Source organism: Leuresthes tenuis, unplaced genomic scaffold (assembly GCF_036924035.1).
Source record: "Leuresthes tenuis unplaced genomic scaffold, fLeuTen1.0.hap1 SCAF_6, whole genome shotgun sequence".
Classification (NCBI taxonomy): Eukaryota; Metazoa; Chordata; class Actinopteri; order Atheriniformes; family Atherinopsidae; genus Leuresthes; species Leuresthes tenuis.
Window position 1 is genome coordinate 37,014,677 of NW_027325360.1, and position 19,960 is coordinate 37,034,636.

General features: G+C 39.3%; 1 protein-coding gene across 2 annotated transcripts in view; it reads right to left on the bottom strand.

The window, feature by feature from the left end:
* Positions 1-269: 269 nt before the first annotated feature.
* Positions 270-19,960, bottom strand: part of fkbp15b (FKBP prolyl isomerase family member 15b) — a 28,171-nt gene continuing 8,480 nt past the window's right edge. Inside the window, exons 13-30 of one of the 2 annotated variants that reach the window (XM_072388616.1) lie at positions 19,779-19,860; positions 19,597-19,697; positions 19,420-19,489; positions 18,909-19,018; positions 18,732-18,830; positions 13,302-13,396; positions 12,574-12,676; positions 9,322-9,354; positions 8,441-8,612; positions 7,689-7,825; positions 7,335-7,490; positions 6,786-6,938; positions 6,588-6,680; positions 6,255-6,368; positions 5,456-5,563; positions 2,544-3,187; positions 1,170-1,278; positions 270-982 (exon numbers count right to left, since the gene is read on the bottom strand). In XM_072388616.1, the coding sequence (XP_072244717.1) occupies positions 905-982; positions 1,170-1,278; positions 2,544-3,187; positions 5,456-5,563; positions 6,255-6,368; positions 6,588-6,680; positions 6,786-6,938; positions 7,335-7,490; positions 7,689-7,825; positions 8,441-8,612; positions 9,322-9,354; positions 12,574-12,676; positions 13,302-13,396; positions 18,732-18,830; positions 18,909-19,018; positions 19,420-19,489; positions 19,597-19,697; positions 19,779-19,860 (2,457 nt within the window). In that variant the 3' untranslated portion in view covers positions 270-904. The remainder of the gene's footprint in view (positions 983-1,169; positions 1,279-2,543; positions 3,188-5,455; positions 5,564-6,254; positions 6,369-6,587; positions 6,681-6,785; positions 6,939-7,334; positions 7,491-7,688; positions 7,826-8,440; positions 8,613-9,321; positions 9,355-12,573; positions 12,677-13,301; positions 13,397-18,731; positions 18,831-18,908; positions 19,019-19,419; positions 19,490-19,596; positions 19,698-19,778; positions 19,861-19,960) is intronic. The other variant, XM_072388617.1, reaches the window with a different exon arrangement.

Below are 19,960 nucleotides of genomic sequence, written 5' to 3' on the forward strand. Positions count from 1 at the left end.
GAACATGTGAATGCAGCAATTGCTATACTAAATACTATAATAATAAAAAATAAAAATAAAGTAGGTTTCTGAATAAGAAAAAAATATGTGAATGGTTGACAAATAGGCCTGACCTGGATACTCATAACCAAGTTAAGAGTGCTCATGTGATTACTCTGATGCTATTTAATTTAACCTTAGTTACCCCAGTACAAAGAATATTGTACAATCTTAGCAGATTCACTTTAATCACCTATCATACAGCCAAAGCCAATGCACAAGAAATATACTTTACATTTTAAAAATCATTCAATTACTATTGCAAGACAGATACTTGCTTGGTAATCTATGGGCTGACATTCAGTTAAGTAAATCACTTTCTGAGATATCCAATATGAGACAACTAACAAATAAAAATCAGGAGGTGTTATCGTAAAACTGGTTTAACAGAAACAAAAGCCAAAATTCCCATGTAATTTATTTTGTGGAATGAATGGAGTGAATTTCAGCTTAGTATAACAGAGTAAAAGTTCTATTCTTAAAAACCTTTTCATGCCACGGGCTAAAATCATGGAAATGATTCCTGCTGATCCAACAAACTGATTTTGCTACAGTTTCATGTCAAATAAATAAATCTGAGATTCATTATCAACCGTTGAAGCCATTTAAAAGTATACGATTTGTCTGTTGACTATGCTCTTGTTATTTTTGACCAACATCTGAAATGGTAAACTTGGGGTCCTGGATGTTGCAACAGCAACTGCAAATCAGTGGGATGACAGCGCTGAAGAGACAGGTTGCCCCAGTTCATTGTCCAGACCAGCAGCTTCACCATTCCACCACGAAGAAACAGCTGGTAAAGAGACTGCTACCCGTTTGTTGTGTAGAAAATCAAGATGCAGACTTTCATTGTGTTGGTTCCATGTCAGTTTAGCCAGTCCAGATCCTCATCATCCTCTTCATCACCAAACAGAGGGGTAGGTGGTGGACGGCCCTTCAAGCTCTGGCCACAAAAGAGAAATAAGGAAACTGTTGTACAGATGAAACTGAGTCTTTTTAATCTTGTATACATTAATGCCACAATATCGCTGACATAACACTGAGACAAACAGGGGGAAATATAAGGTAAGAGGTGCCAAGAGGCTATAAAATCTGAGAGCTTAGTCTAAAGCCTACAGATCTTTCCTCACCATCTCATCTTCCTCGTCGTCTTCAGTGGGTACAGAGTGGGCTTTGGTAGGAGTTGTAATCTGGAAAAATGGCTCCTCTCCATTTTCCTCACCAATTCCCCTAGTCGGACTAAGAGTATAGCAGAAAAAAGTGGGATGGGTCATACAAGAGGAATGAAGAAAAGAAGGAATTGGGGACAAAGCCAACCAGAACTCAGGCAGTTAGTTTATAAGACAGGATCAAATTAGTAGAGATGGAGGCACAAATATGTTATGATTTTAGTTAAGTTCAAAGGAATCTATGGGGCTTTACGGTTGGTTCACGCTTCACCAGCTCAGTCCGTTAAAGAAATGTCTTCCTGATCTCAATCAAACATTCTAAAAATGTTAAATTGGTCGAAAAGTTGTAAAAGTTTTTTTTTCCACTTTGTTCTTTGTTCCTGCAGATACAAGCAAACCATACATTATCAAGCATTAAACATATATGTGTGTGTGTTATTTGCTAAGAAAAAAATAATTTGGCCATTCCCAGTGTTCTTAAATTAGATGAAGTTTTTTTTTTATGCCGTCTCTGCTACAAAGTAATAAGACATAGCTTGCAAGGGGAACTCCGGTATTTTTAAACCTGGACCTTATTTCTGGCATGAAATACGTTTATCTACTCACCGAGAACAGTTTGGCGAAAGTCGGCATCCATTAGAAGCTAACTCACGATCGGCGTATATCCATATAACGGAGTGAACGGGGCTTAGAGGATGCAGCCTCTAAATAAGGCATTATCTGTCTTTATTTCACCAATACTTTAAGAAGAATGAATGAATGAACGTGTGCTATAGCTCTGTTAGCTCATAGCTCTGTTAGCTCATAGCTCTGTTAGCTCATAGCTGCTGGTGATAAACGTATTTCATGCCAGAAATAAGGTCTAGGTTTAAAAATACCGGAGTCCCCTTTAAGTATACTGCAAGTCAAGATATTTTCTTATACTAAATGATGGTGTTGCTGATAGATTTTTCTGTAGGATGTACACAACCAGTCAGATATTCATCATGTTACTTTACATGTATGCAAACGTTTTTTTTCCTCATTTAAATACATTTTGTAGTTTTGAAGCAGTGTTCAGGGTTTTCGGTGCTGTTGACATATAAGCCCTGTATCTACAGTAAGTGTGCTTGAGAGCCACTTCAAAGCAGTCATGGTAAAACAAGCGGATGTTTACATTAGGCTAACCCTTCAAGTTAATTATCTGACAAATGAGCGTGTTTGAATGCCAATTAGTTTGCTGGTTTTCACCCTTCTGACTTTTACACACCCAACCAATGTGAAAAACAGCAGTCACATGGATATAAAAATTCAAATGGAGAATTGTGGTCCAAGAACATTCACACCAGGACTCACTTAGTGTCCTCTCCAGAGATGTTCTGAAGAACATCTGGTGGTGGAGGTGGGTTGGCTGGGGGTCCAAAGGCTTTCTGAGAAGTGGCACTTATTTCTCCTGTGTTCTGCCTATCCTCCACACACCCTACATCTCCCACACTGTTCACTGCAGCATTTCTTTCCTGATCATCCTCAGGCATTGAACTCTCCTCAGGTCCCTCTTCTGGATCCACAGACTTGTTCAAGTCTTTTTCTTCAGTAGAAGAGTCAGGAGCAGACTGCTGTGCTTGCTCCGGCTGTACCACAGACTCAGCTGCTACTGACTCTTGTGGTACAAGTTTACTGCTTGAAACCTTGTGGAGATCAAGAGCCTCTGAATCCTCTGCCTGGGTTAGTGTATTTGATTCAGTTACTGTCGCCTCCTCTGTTGGACCTTCCTGAATCATCTGAGTATTATTGCTTTGGCAGGAGTCAGAATCAACGACATGTTTCTCTTCCTCCCTGTCTTTTTCAGTTAATTCGCTCTCTCCATTTACATGTTTGGTCTGATTAGATTTCTCCTCCCCTTGTTTCACATCCTGAATGTCTTCCTCCATCTCTTCTTCCTTGTTATGTGGTCTCAGTGAGGATTTATCTGTCCCACTGAGCAGCTGCAGAGTTACATTCTGAAATGGAAAAAAAGAAAAAAACTCAGAAATTAAAGGCCTTCTAAAATGGCTTAAGCAAAATTACTTTATGCCCATTAGAAGTGGTAATAAATGAGGCGATTGTAGCGATACGAATAAGAACTCAGTTAGTATCACAATATTAAAATAGGGAGATTTTCCAATATATAATGTAACATTTATCACTGGTTGAAAGTGAACTAGATAACTTTGCCTAACTTTGTCTGTTAAAGATTCTTTGATGGTGGAGAGGCTGCATATCAGGAGGTAGAATGGTCATCTTCCAACCGGAGGGTTGCCTTAAAATCTCCAGTCCCTTCATTTTTTAAATAGTCATTAAGAATGACGCTCAGCTCTTGGAGGAGCATTCCCATTTTTTGATCAGTGTGTGAAAACCCCCTCTATATATAAAATTCAGACAAAACTGAAGTTGTTGCCTTTGGACGCTTCAGGGAAAAAACTATCTCGCTGTATACTTGCTCTGGATGACCTTTACTCGCCGTCTAGTACTACAGCGAGGAACTTTGGAATTATTCTTTATTATTGGGCTGTCCCAAAACAATTTCTGAAAAGCCTTGAGTTTTCCAAAATGCTGCAGCCAGAGTTCTGATGAGAACTAATAGGAGAGGTCATATCTCTCCAGTTTAGGCTTCTTTTCATTGGCTCCCTGTTACATTTAGGGATGCACCGATCCGATATTTAGATCGGATATCAGTCCCGATATTGATAAAATATATGGATCGGTTATCGGAAAGTACAACCGATTCATGGGGCCGATACCTTTTTGTTAGTTAATACTTCTCCACAAGTACATAAAAAAATCCCATAGGAATCCCACAGGTTATATGATAGACTGCACTAACTACTGTGGGTCCCGCCCCCCTTGGAAATTGGAAAATCTAGCAAGCTTGTTGTCTGTTTTCTCTGCACACTTTCTGGATGCTATTTACATTTTACACTTTTCATTAAAATAAGCTAATAGCTGACACAGATGTTTATTTTCATCTATGAGACCTACATTTATCTTCAAAAATTAAGCTATCCAGCCCGCGTCTAGTCTTCAAAAAGCTGCAGGTAAATTAATCGTCTCGTGTTCTTCTACCGGTATGATGGTGAAGTTTTGACCGCAGATGACCTCAGCAGACCTGGGCTGGGCTGCTCTGCCGCTGCGCTACAGGTGCGGCTGGTCTGGACCTATCCCACCAAGTCGGAGCAAATGTGCAAACAAGCGGTATTTGGATAAACTGGCGGCACAACAGCGAACTAAACAGCTACTTTCTCACAAGAAAAAGCTTTAAAACTTGATGTTACCGGCGCTACAGCGCAATTTAAAAGAGAGTTATGGCGGTTTCAAGTGAGCTATAGCGAGGGGAGGTTCACTTCCTGTTTATAAAATAAAAGTGCAAATTCTAACCTTATGGTTTTCTTTATAATAAAAGAAAACGGCTGTTTTATTTTTGTGAAAATGATCAGAAGTGCATTACTCACTACGGCTGGCTTGAGTAGCAAAAACTCTCAAATCCAACCCTTTTTCTTTTTCTGTTGTTTTTAATTTAATTAAATTGTTCTATTCATTATCTTGAGGTTTACTTTTAGCTCAGTGTACAGAGTCATTGAATGTACATTTTAAATGTAAAAACGTTTCTGAAAAGAAAAACCTACATAGTCTGTTTCAGTGTTAGGATAAGTTTAGTAAGCAAATATTTAAGTCTAACCTGAAGCCTTCCACATAGTGAGGTATACAGTTTGTAAATTCAACAATGGTATCGGATTGGTATCGGGTATCGACCGATATGCAAAACTCAGATATCGGAATCGGAATCAAAAAAGCTGGATCGGTGCATCCCTAGTTAAATTCAGAATAGAATTTAAGATTCTTCTCCTCACATATAAAGCTCTTAATGACTGAGCTCCATCATATCTTAAAGATTTAATTGTAAGGTATTTTCCTAACAGAGCACTTCGCTCCCAAACTGCAGGTTTACTTGTTGTTCCCAGAGTTTCTAAAAGTAGAATGGGAGGTAGAGCCTTCAGTTATCAGGCCCCTCTCTTGTGGAATAAGCTGCCAGTAAATGTCCAGGAAGCAGACACCCTTTCCATTTTTAAGATTAGGCTTAAAACTTTTCTTTTTGATAAAGCTTATAGTTAGGGATGGCTCAGGTAATCCTGAAACATCCCATCTATCTATTTTTCTCTGTCTCAGCAGGTATCCTTTGAATGGTGTTTGTTGTACAAGAAAAACAAGAAAGAAAAAAACCAAACACTTACTTTGATGTTAGTGACAATAGCTGCCAGCACAGCCTGGCCGCTATACGATTCATTGAGGTCAAATTCTGCTCGCAGAGAATGAAATACTCCATTCATTACACGCTTCACCTGCAACAGAACACAACTGGCCTCAGATTGATTGTTCAAAATAATGACTTATGTCATATACATGCATTAGCCTTAGACTGCTGTCAACAAGACATCCTTCTACAAAGAAAGTCAAAATTAGGCAGCTGCGGCTACAATGTGCAACAAAAGTCATAATGGGCTCTCTGATGCCATGAACATTTGATTCAGACTGTATCAGAAATGTGAGGTGGTCATTTGAGATGATTTTGGTTCCATTTATTTATGGTAGATTACGAGGTTTTTAATAAGAGCTTTAAAAAGGTCAAAATGATCTCTGAACATTTGGCTGGATGACTTTAACATGGGCGGAGTATGCACAACTCTTCTTAAGTGAAAGTATGGCTGCTTGGGAAAACAAGTATTTGAATAACTATTTGTTGAATAACTCCTGTCCTTAAAAGGCAAAAGCTTTTAAAACTGCCTCTTCTCGTCTTTTGTGAGCCTTCTCTGCACTAAACAGGCAGGAGTCAGCAGCTCATGAAAATCCATTTACAGCTCGTATTGAATTGTACTGTATTAGGTGTCACAATTTATAGAATGATATTCATCCCTGTAGCTGTTCCCATCAGTATTATTATTGCACCTTTATAGTAATGTTGTAGATGGCCCTTATATTATAGCCTCATGTTAAAGCCTTATTCCATGTGCTTGGTCATGTAAGACACCTCACCTCTGCTGCAGTGTCCCCTGAACTCTCCTGCTCTTCAACTTTCCTCTCCAGTTCAGCCACTCGTTTTTCCAGTTTCTCCCTTAGAGACGATCCCTGCTGCTCCAAGGCTGTGTACTTAAGGAGGATAACGGTCCACATTGAGACATATATACAGGTGAATGGAATAAAAAAAAGGAAAGTGTGTATTTTAAGCTTAGAAAGAGTAGGACCATAACTAAGAACAGAAAAATATTTTTCCCTGAGAGAGGAATATCAGTTGCATATCAACAATGTCTTCATGGTGAGATCTAGCCAAGACTCACAAGTTATCTGACACACGGTATTTCATCTTACTTTTTCCTGAAGAGCTTCCAGATCTTCACTTTGTTTGCTGTGTTGTAGCAAACTCTGTTCTTCTGAATTTCTTGACTGCTTCAAAACCCTAAACTGTGGACATGAGAGACTTAATTAAGATTAAACCAGACATTGCTCATAACACTTTAAAACCAGTATTTCTAAAGTGCATTTATTTTTTATCAAAGTTAAAACTACCTTTTCCTGTAGTTGAGTTAACTTGTCCTGCAGAATGTCTCTCTGTTCTGTTAATTCACCGAGCTCTCGGCTATGCTGCTCTTTAGCCAAAGCCAACATCTGCTCACACTTCCCCTTCCACTCCTCCTCCAGTTCCACCTGTAGCTGATACAACTACAACAAATAAAGGAGATGTGCCATTAATCATAAAATGACTTGTCAATACAAAAAGTGTTGAACTTATTTGGACCTAAAGCTTTGTTTAGTGGAAAGAAAGAAAAACAAATAATTTCTTTTCCAACTGCTAAAAAAAAAACAAATGTTGGGATCTGGGAAGTTAGTAATATGGTTAAGATAGAAAGGCTAATCTGCTGTGAAGGTTGAGTTGTTTCCTTTCACACCCAAAAGCATTTCCTGCACTCGATAGTCATCATAGTCACTTGATAAACAGTAGCAGCCAAAATGTGGACACACGTACAGATATTTAATATCCATTTCCTCTCTGTGGCTACTCCAAGGCTTCATAATGAATAGCTCTTAACGTCAAACAGTCTATTGATGGGATGCAACCTGTTCAGACGTAGCATTGTCATTGCTGGTTCTGGTCTTGCGAAGCTGAGCTCGAAGGTTGTCTAGCTCCTGCTGGTTGTTCTTCCGGAGCTCCTCCATGTCCTCGTCCCAGTGCTGACGCTCTGCCTGCCATTTCTTCTTCCTCTCTGAAAGTGTCTGGAAAAAAAGAGGGGAACCAACTGTTTATAAGAATATGCAGAACATTTTTAAGGCTTCTGTCCATTTACTTCCTCACTTACTTAAATCATCTCATCTTTTTTGATAGTCTATGATATGTCGTGCATACTTACAGTAGACTACTAAATTCCTGCCCACTTTCCCCGACAGAAAAATAAACGCAATACGTATTCTTACCCACTCTAGACTTTCTTTATCCGTTTTAAGGTCCTGCAGCTCCTCTTCCAGGCTGTTGATTTTCAGCTCCATCTCTTTGCGTCTTTGCCTCTCTGAGCGGTACTGAGTCTGGGCTCTCTCTGCTACCTCCTGCACCTCTGAAAGTCAAAAACAATTTACATGGAAAATGTACATACAATCCATTCTACTGATGATCTGACACATGGATGGTTTTGTGGAGTTGCTATTGTACAAACAAATTCTCAAGTCAAAACTTGTTATAATGTAGGATTGGTAATATCTGGATCTGAATCATATTGTTGTATACATACAATCATTTTGACAAATCCACTGTACCTGAAATCATTACCAGATTATATAGTTAGTTTCTTTCAACACACTCAAATAAAAATGTTGATGAACCACTCATATAAGGGCTTATCATGGAAGTGTTACTTCAAATCAATGGCTCACCCCTTCCCCAGCCTGACGTACTACATTGTTATCCTCAGCTACATTTGAATTTTGTTGCAGCATTATGCTGCACTAGGGTAACATGCCTAATAATCAATAAGAATATAAATATTGTAGGTGTAGCCTGTTCGGGCTGAGTCACACACAATATCTTGTCCTGAAGAAAAGACTCTCAAAAGCACCAAATGTATTAAGTACACCTATGTAACCGGCATCTGATTTAATCAAACTATTTCAAATGAGTTGCCATATGTCATCTGATATTTTCCTAATCAACAGAAAATTTCATCAACTCAAACCTTGTAGTCGTGTTTCCAGGGCAGCAATGTGTTTGCAGTGGCTCTCACTGTCTTGCAGGGCACAATTAAGTTTACTCTGGAGCTCCACAGCCTTTTGCTGGTGATTTGAAGCCTCAAGCTGCAGCTGAGACACCCGTGCAGTGGATGAAGCCAGTTCCTCAGTCAGACGGACCTAATTAAGATGCAAGGGAACAGTGAGAGACGTAAGGGGAGGAGACGCACCGATGGCTGGTGATATTAAGGGTAAAAGCCCAGGCCACAGTGCAACAGCAGAATAACAAAGTGACAAGCCTGGATGAGTTGGCTACTGGTGCTAGTGATGTGAGCAGCATGTCCCTGTGGAAGAAAAATGGCGAGTGCCAACTAACACAAAATAATTCAGAAGAAAAAAAAAAGTTAGTCAAAATATCAATGAAGAATGATGTAAATGATGATCCAGTAGCAGCAGTGAAATTGGGATTACATAGTAATTCTTCATGATTCTGGTGCAACCCAATTTGTCAATCCCAAAAGTTGATTTGAAACCATTTATAGTGATTGCAAATTTAAGTGACAGTTACATGAAGTGTCCATTGATTTATTTGATCCAAGGGATGATTAAATGTCTAAGGGACTTATCTGTGGAACTCTTTCTAACTTATCATCATGATGAAATTCTTTCAGGCATAAAGAGTAGCTTTTACTTTCAGAATAAAACCTTTGAAACACAAATGCAACAATTGAGTGTATCTGCACACATGAAATCTTAATGGTTTAAACTGTTCTTGGAGTATCTTATTAATCAATTTATTTATTGTTCTTCATTTTTTAGCTTCTCCTTATTTTGCAGATGTACTACGTGATCCCAATCTGGTGGCAGAACACAGAGGAAACAGGCTCACCTGGCCATAGCCTAGGTCCAGCGGCAGTGCATGCTGAGAAAAGAGAGCAGTAAATGCTAGATTTTCCTTAGCAGCACAGTTGCTAACATAACTAGGCAAAGAGCAGTTGGCAATGAGCAGTTGGCAAAGAGTGGCATCAGCAAATAGACAGTAAATGATTAAATAAATGCCAACATAATCCCCATAAACTGTGGCAACCAAAGTGCATTTCAGGAAAAACCTTAAAGAAGGATTCAGCCAGAGTAGAACAGCTTATGTTAATTTAGATTAACATAGTCATTATAGTTCTTTAAAAACCATTTAACTCTAAACATCAGCTTTTAAAAACTAAGGAAAGTCTTTAACATTGTGACAAAGTTAAGAGGCTCAGCTTCATTAATTTAGTCATTTACATTGAAAGTCAAGACCTTTTTTAATAATGACCTACAAACAAAAGCTTACAAATACAAAAATCCTCCACTCTAAACATCCATTCCACACTCACAGTCGCATCAATTAAAACAGGCATATATAAAAACATGAGTTGGGCAAACTTTACTGAAAAATAAAGATATTTCTATCTACGTACAAAGTAAACTCCAGTAGGCCTACTATTGGTCTTTGATACCTTTATAAATCACTTGAAAACTATTTGATCCTTTTCATTTTTCTATATACACTTTGTAAGATTCATTATCACAATAATCATGGCTAAAATTTATGGCTGTCATACGTAAGTAACAGCAAACAGTTTACATTTCAGATCTTCTGGCATGTTATGAACCTTTCAGACATCTTGGCTAATCAGGAACAGGAACAGTTTCTTTTGCACCACATATGTGGAGCAAATTCCAAGCTAATTGCTGGTCTGCTGCAACTCTTTTTTTTTTTAATCCAACCATAAGACTTTTCTGTTTGGCATTTGTAGGTCAGGAGGAAGAGCAGTCATCTGCCAATCGGAATGTCGTGTTTTGACTCCTGTTCTTCCTAGACCACATGTCAAAGTGTCCTAGGCACGTTTCCACCAATTTATTCATTAGCGTTTGAATGTGTGTGATGGATTAAAAAAAGCACTGCATAAACTAAGAAGTGTTGCACGAGTGAGTGTGTGAATAGGTGAATGAGGCTTGCCGTGTGTATAAGTGCTTTGAGTGGTCAAATAAAGTAGAAAAGTATTACATAAATACAGTCATTTGATTGTGTGAATTAAACTACTTAAAGTCATTTTGATTAGTTCCTCCCACCACCCAAAAACATGCATGTCAGGTTAATTGGTGACTCTAAATTGACCCTTGAGTGAGTGAGAGTGTGGATGGTTGTGTGTCCTGTTGGTCTCTGTGTGGCCCTGTGATGGACTGGCAACCTGTCCAGGGTGTACGCCGCCTCTCACCCAATGACAGCTGGGATAGGATCCACCCCCCCCACGACCAGGCATTGGTATTAAGCGAATATAGAATGTGGATGGACTTTTATCAATAACGTTCAATTCAAGGCATCTTCTACTGTTTTACTTATTTTTGTTGTTAAATTGAGCGATGTAAATAAATTTTCCTTGTCTTGTCATAGAAACGTATAGTAAAAATTGTTGCATCATGAACCAAATAAGATTAACTACACAACTCCCACTCTTTGATTCCCAGTTGTCCACACTTCAGTTGCATGCGTCTCTTATTGCACACATTTTTATGATTTTTATTGCCACTGCCACCAAAAACAGTCATAAGTGGCACAAAAAAAAAGACAAATAATAACATTATCAGGAACGGCTGGTATAATTGGGCTAACAGGCCTCAGCCCTCCCTACATTATTCAATAAAAATGAGAATATAATATATAAATAATTCAATAAAAACTTTAAACAAACAGTTTTTTAATTTTTGATCAGAGCAGGGCAAAACCTGAACTAAAACCCATGAAATCTGTGAAAACGGGCTAATTATCTACAGCCCAAGCGAAGCAACTCAGTTACACTTGACTTTTCTTCAACATTTGAGTGACAGGTTGCAAGTCCCGCCCCCTCCATTTGCAGCTTATTTGGGCTAAATCTGTACAGCCCAAAGCTAGCAGATTTGGGCCAATCACAGATGACTACTTGATTGCGTGTGTAGGGCGAAACTTTGGCAATGGCAAGCATCGACGTTAACGAAGTGGATTTTTTTACTTTCGAATCCGTTTTCTTCAATGTCCTTAGGTGAAAAAAGTAGGGGCACATCATCCAGAGGATATCCAAATTACACGGAAAGAAAAGCGCCAATATCGTAGCTATTGTGTAACTTGGTTTGAGAGAAAGGACTGGCTAATGGCTAACGGCTAACGTTAGAAAGGCTAATGGCTAACAGCCTCTTGAAGCTTCTCTTCAAATAAGGTAGACCACCCCCATTCATGTCACACAGATGGCACATTTTGTGGAGACTCTCTTAACGTTCATTGTTTTTCTGGAGTTACTATTTTAGTTTTGTGCTGATGTTTGGATTATTGTGTTCCAAAGCAAATTGCAATAGGCTGTAGTTGAAACCAATTTTTTAGCACAAGTCCGGGTTGACCTTTTTTTAAAAACCTTTCATGGTGTGAAAGTATTTGTATTTACAGCGAGATGGTAGATGGTATATTTTCCATCAGTGCATTCTTCTAAATAGAGTTTTGGTGGTTTGTTGAAAAGGCCCATGCTGATAGTTTAAACTTAAATTCTAACAGGACACCTTTTATGTTGCTATACGACTACTTGGCTTTTATAATACATTAGCCCCCCCATTCAATGTCACCACAAGCCGTCACTGAACATTATCATATAATATAATTATATCATTAGATATACAATATTATATAATAATATTGTAAACTATCAATCTCTTTTTGAATATAAAGCTTCATTTTTGGCACTTGGCAACTTTACATTTCTAATTTTTTGTGAATTATAGGCCAAACTGTGAATAGCTATAGTTCCTTTTAAAAAAAGAAAAATCAAAGACGACTGAATACTCAAATTCACTGAGTTAACTCTGAGGTCTGAGTGATAATTACAAAATAATGATAAAAAAAAGGTCTTAATTATAAGACTTACATTTCAATCTACTGCAGCCACAAAGGCACGATAAAACAAACTTTTCAAATCCCAGGATCTTAGTGTACGAGTAAATGGGGGGGGTCAACACAAACTAACGCTGCAGTACATCTACATGCAGGAAAGAACCATCTTACTTATTACAATGCCAACCAAAAATCCTAAGCCTCAGATGTTCCCTTTTAAGAACAAGCAGAAAGATAAACTCTCACCTTGTCCTGCTCAGCCTGCAGCAGTCTCCCCTGGTTCTGTTCACTGGATGACTTTAGGGAGTAATTCCTCTGTTCCAGCAGCAGGTGACTCTGCTCCATATACCTTGAAAAACCACAGAACTAACAGATTACATTTAATAAACTTAGACTGATAACTTTCTTCAGTAAAGGTTACAAATTTCTTCTTTTTCTTCTCAAATGCATTTTTGTGGAAATCTATGCCATGGAAGCATTTCGTTGAAGAGGTTGAGCAATGTCATATGGCTTAACTTCAATTGGCTTGGAATTGGCCTGCAGGGTTGTCTTCTCTTGCTAATTTCAGTATTGAGGTTGCTGGAGGCATGCCTTGACCGAGAATCAAACCCGATGATCTTATGTACCAAGGGCATATATATGTCATGTCGTACATATGGTGTCTACTACAGGATGCTATCATGGTAAATTGTAATATATATGTTGCAGAGTGAGTTTGAGATCTATAAGATGCCTCTTTCTTTGCATTACTTAAAAGACCTAATAATTTTGGCCCTTTACTTGCTGGGATTAATATCTATGACATATTTTATGCTGTTGCGTTTTTCACTATTGCACTGCTTTTCATACAGTTTTTGTGGACACAAAATATTTTTTGAAGGAAATAGTATGAAACAATGTCAAATCTAAGGAAACAATATTTGATAGAGTCAAAAACTACCATACTTGAGCCTGTCTAACACTTTGTGACTCACCTCTGGTTTTGGTTGATGAGATCGCCAATCTTATGGTTTTGCTCTTCAATGCGAGAGTTTTTCTCAAAGACTTCCTTCTTCAAACATTCATTTTCCTACAAATAAAATGGGAGTTTTCAAGTTTCAGAACAAGTCCCAATGATATACAAGATACAATAGCTTGCAGAATTACTCAACCCCTTTTTCCTGTTTGTGTGTCTATAATGCAAATGGACCTACAAGATTAAAAAGAGTGGTCTGAAAAAACAGCAGTCTGCTCTGCAGCGAACGATGTACCAACAGACCTCCTTGAACAGTCTTTGTTGGCACGCTTAAACAGTGCTTTGCTATGAAGCTCCTAAATAAGATCTGATGATCAAGTCACAAAGATAGCCAAATATGATATACCTGTGTGCAAGAGTCACATGATCTCAGCATATCTATCCATATATATATATATATATATATATATATATATATATATATATATATACTACCATTCAAAAGTTTGGGGTCACTTAGAAATTTCCTTATTTTTCAAAGAAAAGCACTGTTTTTTTCAATGAAGATAACATTAAATTAATTAAAGAAGCTTAGCTGCAGGTATTGAAGATAAACGAAGACAGGTAAATTTAGGAGGGAGGTGAAGAGAGTGGCAATTCAGTTTGTTCAAGAGGGGCAGAAAGTTAATAAGACAAGGAGGCAAGGCAGCTTAGAGGATGCTTGTGATTGGGAGATGCAGGTTGTGATTGGGAGATGCAGGTAGATTTAGGAGGAAAGCTTGTTGTTCCCCAGGAAATAGTCAGAAGGGGGGCAGAAGCAGAGCAGTGAGGATGAAAAGTTAGGATCTGTTCAGCGGAAGTAGGACGTAGAGGATTTGTTGCAAAGTCTGTTGTCTCATTGTTGAGGTGTAAATGAACAGAGTGTGAGGAAAATAGTGAAGAAAATTTTCAGATGAGGCATTAAGGGACAGTCAGTGGATTTGGATTAGAAGAAGAAATAGTAGTTCGGGGATCAGCAAGGGGAGCACTTAGGGTAAACAGACTCTTGGGAGCAGCAAGGAAGAAATCCAGGATGTATTTAAGTGGAGGGTGTGGCCCATGTGAGACTTTTAAAAACCAGGTGGCCATTTCAGGTGAGTAGGCCTGTACAGCCTTGTATTTACTGGCATTTTTAGTGACTGTAGGACTGTTTAGGTGAGTTTGTCTGCCGAATCTGCTAGTGTGTCTTGTCCTACCTCCACCTCTGGCACCCTCTATGCTTTCATTATCCCCTACCCAAACCAGGCAAGGTTTAATTGTAGAGCACAATTCGTACACAAGGCAATTCACAGTGCTTTACAGGTGCATAAAGAAGGCAAATAAAACCATTAAAAAAAACAACAAAGATATAACAAACAAAATAAATAATAATTAATTAATTAAATTAAAATCAAAGAGTGCAGATAAAATACTTTCAGTTGTCATATGCACAACTAAATTGAACTGTTTTAAAGATCTAAACATTGTCAGAGTTGAGGCCTGTCTCACATCTTCTGGAAGACTTTTCCAGATTTTAGAAGCATAAACCTGAAACGCAGCCTCACCTTGTTTAGTCCTGACTCTGGGCACCAGCAGGAGACCCCTCCCTGAGGTTCTCAGAGACCGAGTTGGTTCATATGGCTCTAACATGTCAGAGATGTACTTTGGCACTAGACCATGAATAGACTCTATTCTCTGAGCGACAGGAAGCCGTGCAGAGACCTGAGCACTGAACTACTATGGTCATATTTCCTGGTTCTAGTCAGGACTTGAGCAGCAGCATTCTGGATGTACTGCAGCTGTCTTACAGGCTGTTATAGTAGTCTAACCTGCTGGAGACAAACGCATGGATTAGTCTTTCTAAGTCTGGTTTAGACACTATTCCTTAGATTCTGGCAATGTTTTTTAGATGGTAGAAAGCTGCTGATATTATTGATTTAATGTGGCGTCTCTATGAGTCCAACATTACCCCTAGATTTCTAACTTGATTATTAGGTTTTAGAGAGAGAGAGTCTCAAGGTGACTGATAATGCTCTCTTTTTGTTTCTGTGGGCCACAGACAATGATTTTAGTTTTGTCTGAGTTTAGCTGGAGAAAATTGTTTTGCATCCACACTCTGATCTGTTCGATGCAGTGACACAATGTATCTACAGGCCCATGTTCTCTTGCCGTCAGTGACACATAGATCTGAGTGTCATCTGCAAAGTTTTGGTAGGACACATTTTAGCTGCGTATTAGCTGGCCTTATGGAAGCATGTACAGATTGAACAATAGGGATTGACCCCTGGGGAACCCCACAGGTCATAGTCATTTGGACTGAGACTCAGTTATTACCGATTTCAACAAAATATTTCCTGACCTCGAGATAGGACTTGAACCAGTTTAAAGCACTACAAGAGATTCCCACCCAGTCTTCTAACCTCTGAGAACTAACGACTGAGACTGTCTGCGTCTGTGCTCAAGTGATTATCGTTTGTCACCTTGATCAGAGCCGTCTCAGTGCTGTGGTGGGGCCTAAAGCCTGACTGGAAAGTATCAAAAGTATTGTTAGACAGGAGAAAGTCAGTAAGCTGTTGGTATACAACTTTTTCTAGGACTTCGCCTAAGAATGGCAGGTTTGATATGGGCCGGTAGTTGTTCAGTACTGTGGCATCCAGAGTGCTCTTCTTTAGAAGAGACTTAATGACAGCAGTTTTTAAGGTCTTTGGAAATGTTCCAGTCTGAAGGGAGATGTTAACTAGATGAGTGAGTTGTGATAACAAACTGCTCAGCACAGACTTTAGAAGTCTGGACAACTCATGAAGGCAGCACGTTGATGAACTCAGACTTCAGATGATCTCTTCCACTGTTTTGTCAGTGACAGGTGTGAAATGTGTCAGCTCTAGGTGTCTAGCTGGCGACAGAGTAGTTATTTGTGTTGTGGAAATTATTGCATTTTTAATGCCTTGAACTTTGTCATTAAAGAATATTGCAAACACGTTGCACTTAGATGTAAAAATTTGTTCTAAAGCAGTGAAACTGGAGGGTTTGTTAATCTGTTTACTGTAGCAAACAGGACACGAGAGTTGTTACTGCAATTTTTGAGAATTTCAGAAAAATAACTCTCCCTTGTTCTACACATAATCTGGTTGAACACACATAGCTTTTTAAATCTCATGATGAACCTGGAGCTTTGACTTGCACCATTTCCGTTCGGCTCTCCGGCACTTCCTTTTCTGTGCCCTGACCGACTCTTCTTTTCTCCATGGCGCCCTTTGCCTACTTATCATTGATCTATTCTAACCCTGACTGGAGCAATGGTATCCAAAACATTTAAGAGACTTGATGTGTAAGAGTTCAACAGATCATCAACATTAGAGCACGGGGTGTTCTCAAACCTAATCATTTCCATAAATTGTGTCCCTGTTCTGTCGTTTATGAGTCTTCCCTGAACAACTGCAGACCCAACTGCTGGCTTGGGTATCACAGACAGGTCAAAGAAAACACAAAAATGATCAGATAAAGCAACATCAATGACATCCACATTTGAGATAACAACACCCTTTGAAATGAGCACATCTAGAGTGTGCCGTCTGCTGTGGAGGGGCTGTGGGATCATTTTCATCAGCAGGGCCCAGAAAACTGATCAGAACCACAAATCTCTTTCCAACAAAGACACTGGTATTGATGGCTATAATATTTACAGAGCTGACCATCTCAAAAGTATTGCCATTTATTTATCATGTTAATGTGCTTTCAGCTACATCAGTGATTAAGTCATTTGAAATCTAAGCTCTTGATCTGGAGGTGTCCAAAATCCTCCATATCACCGCTGTTGGCTGCCAGAAATGCTCTACCATCTCGAATGAAACTTTTACATGAACAGTATTTAAATAAATGGTTCTTATTCCTGTGGAAGAAAAGACGGTTGTTGTGGCGTGAGGAGCAGTGCTGGCTGGCATTAGGGGAGTGACTCTGGGATGCCAGTGATCACTGTCTATCCTCCTGGAGCTGTCGTGGGCCCAACTAGACGAAACACTGATGAAAGGAGGTTCCCACCGGATGCCCCCAATGACATGTTGGTCAGCACTGCTCACTGGTCTATAGGGATTATAGGGAATTATTCACCGAGTCTGGTTAATTTTTTCTTTTTTAAAGCTTACTGTAACTATCTATCCAGTAATCATTTTCTATACCGGCTTAATCCGTCAGTCGGGAAGCGGGGGGGGGCTGGAGCCCATCCCAGCAGTCATCGAGGTACACCCTGGACAGGTTGCCAGTCCATCACAGGGCCACACAGAGACAAACAACCACACACGCTCACTCCTAAGGACAATTTTAGAAACACCAATTAACCTAAAATGCATGGTTTTGGACGGCGGGAGGAAGCCGGAGTACCCAGAGAGAACCCACGCATACATGGGGAGAACATGCAGACTCCACACAGAAAGGCCCCAGGTGGGGATCGAATCTGGAACCCTCTCGCTGTGAGGCGACGGTGCTAACCACCACACCACCGTCCTACTCAGCCAAATTTGAAGTGCCCAGAAAAGGTGTCACTGATTGATTAAATCCTAACTACTACTCCTCATGAATACACATGTGCATCTGTTTTTGCTGATGATATCAGTGATATCATTATAACACTAAGGAAAACAAAAATTCCTTAAATTAAGCCTTGTCTTATTTTTTAGCAATACATGACACACTTTTCAAAACAAGGTTTGGTTTATGACCTTTTTCACTTTGACTGGGAAAAAATGTATCTTATTGCTGTTCGAAATAGTGCATGGATAAGGGCAGTTAAGGGCAGAGATAATGCCTGGTTCACTCCTCATTAATCAAGTATACTTCATGAGCAAAATCTGGCATTGGCAAAAGCGAGGAAAAATTATTAGAAGTCTGACTGGTTGGTTTCAACTATGCAATAAATGCTAATGTTACTTTCAGAAATGCCAAAGCTGATTATTTTCTTATAGAAACTTCAGTTAATCTTACTTAACCTTTTAAATTTTTGAGAACCATCTAATTGTTTGCTAAACAAAATAATGATGTGACGCTGCTGCCATATATTGTCAAGGACTCACTAAAATATCTCTGATACAGTTCAGATGCTCAGTTGTTTTAATGAGCATATTATTGAATCTGGTTCCTTGTCCTCAAGAGGACTCCTTCAGTACTTGCTCAGATGTTTCTTCTGTGAGTACTTGTTTTAGTTTTAGTCCTGTCAGTGTTTCAGACGTACTATACTTTAGGAATTTGGATTATTTCTTGTAGATTTTTTGTTTACATACCCCCGCCCCACAAAATAAATAAATTTCCATCACAGTGTGTAACGCAAGAAAATAGGAAAAAGGGGGTGAATATCTTTGCAAGCCACTGTAAATCTCTTATATTCATGAAATGAGAAGTAATCAACCCTCCCCAAGGCACTGAATGTTTTGTGTCGTACCTGGACAATTCTGTGAATACTGTGCATGATCATCGAGGTTTCCACTGACATGCTAGACACACTCAAAGAATTACTCCCCTGCCTTTGAAGATCATCGATCTATTATTGAGAAAAGGACAAGAATCAAATGTTTTTGAAGCCATTTAAGAAACCTATTCATATAAAATGAGTTTATACCTTCGAGGCCAGTTGATCCACTTTATCTGTTACTTTTCCCACGGCTAACCGAATCTCTGTATTGTGTTGCCGTGCCTCAGTCATCAAGAAGGAGGTCACATCACCAGAACCTGGGGAAAACAAACCAGTCAGAGGGTACGTCATTTCTAACCATTTAAGCACTTAAAGGGGAACTCCGATATTTTTAAACCTAGACCTTATTTCTGGCATGAAATACATTCATCTACTCACCGAGAACAGTTTGGTGAAAGTCGGCGTCCAGAAATAAGGTCTAGGTTTAAAAATACTGGAGTTCCCCTTTAAATCAGTCAATATAATATTAGCATGAGGTGGTTCCTTTAGCTGCAAGACTCCATCATGAAATGCTAACCTGAACCGAAAGTTCAGTGTACCTTACCTTCAAAGAACAAGCTCCCCTAATTTTTCAAGCCCTCAATACAAAACTCTACAAATTGAAAACTCTTAGAAGTGAAGATGAGGGTTTCTTTGAAATTGAACTGAGCAACCTTACCCAAGTATGGGACAGTTTCTGCTGGATAGACCTGGGTGACAGGCTGCATCTGAGATGGGGCAGCATGGGTCTGTGTGCAGGAGTAGCATTATTTAAACAGATTTGATGTATTTCCACCATGTGCTGAGTAAGGCCATAAGGAAAAAAAAAAAAAAAGTGAAATGTGAACAAGCTCACTTGAAAGGCATGGGTGGTGCCTGGCAGCCCAGACTGAGAGCAAACAGAGGTCAGAACAGGAAGTAAGGCTGAGGTTGGAGCAGTGTGGGGATGAGGATGTACTGCAGGGGAAGAAATGCAATTAAACAAATAATCCTGAATGACAGGAAGAATAAAAACATGAGTGGTGGAACAAAGTTCACCATGAGAAGCTGGAGCAGTTGCTGTGATGTGCACAGGAGATGAAGCTGCCGGACAATCCATTGTTCTGCTGCCACTAGTATCCTGGAAAAAGACGCAAAGCAGCGATGTAACAACACCAGAAATCATTTGAGAACTGGCACGCAGGGTTGCATTTCAATGCGTAAAGCTTTGACTGAAGTAA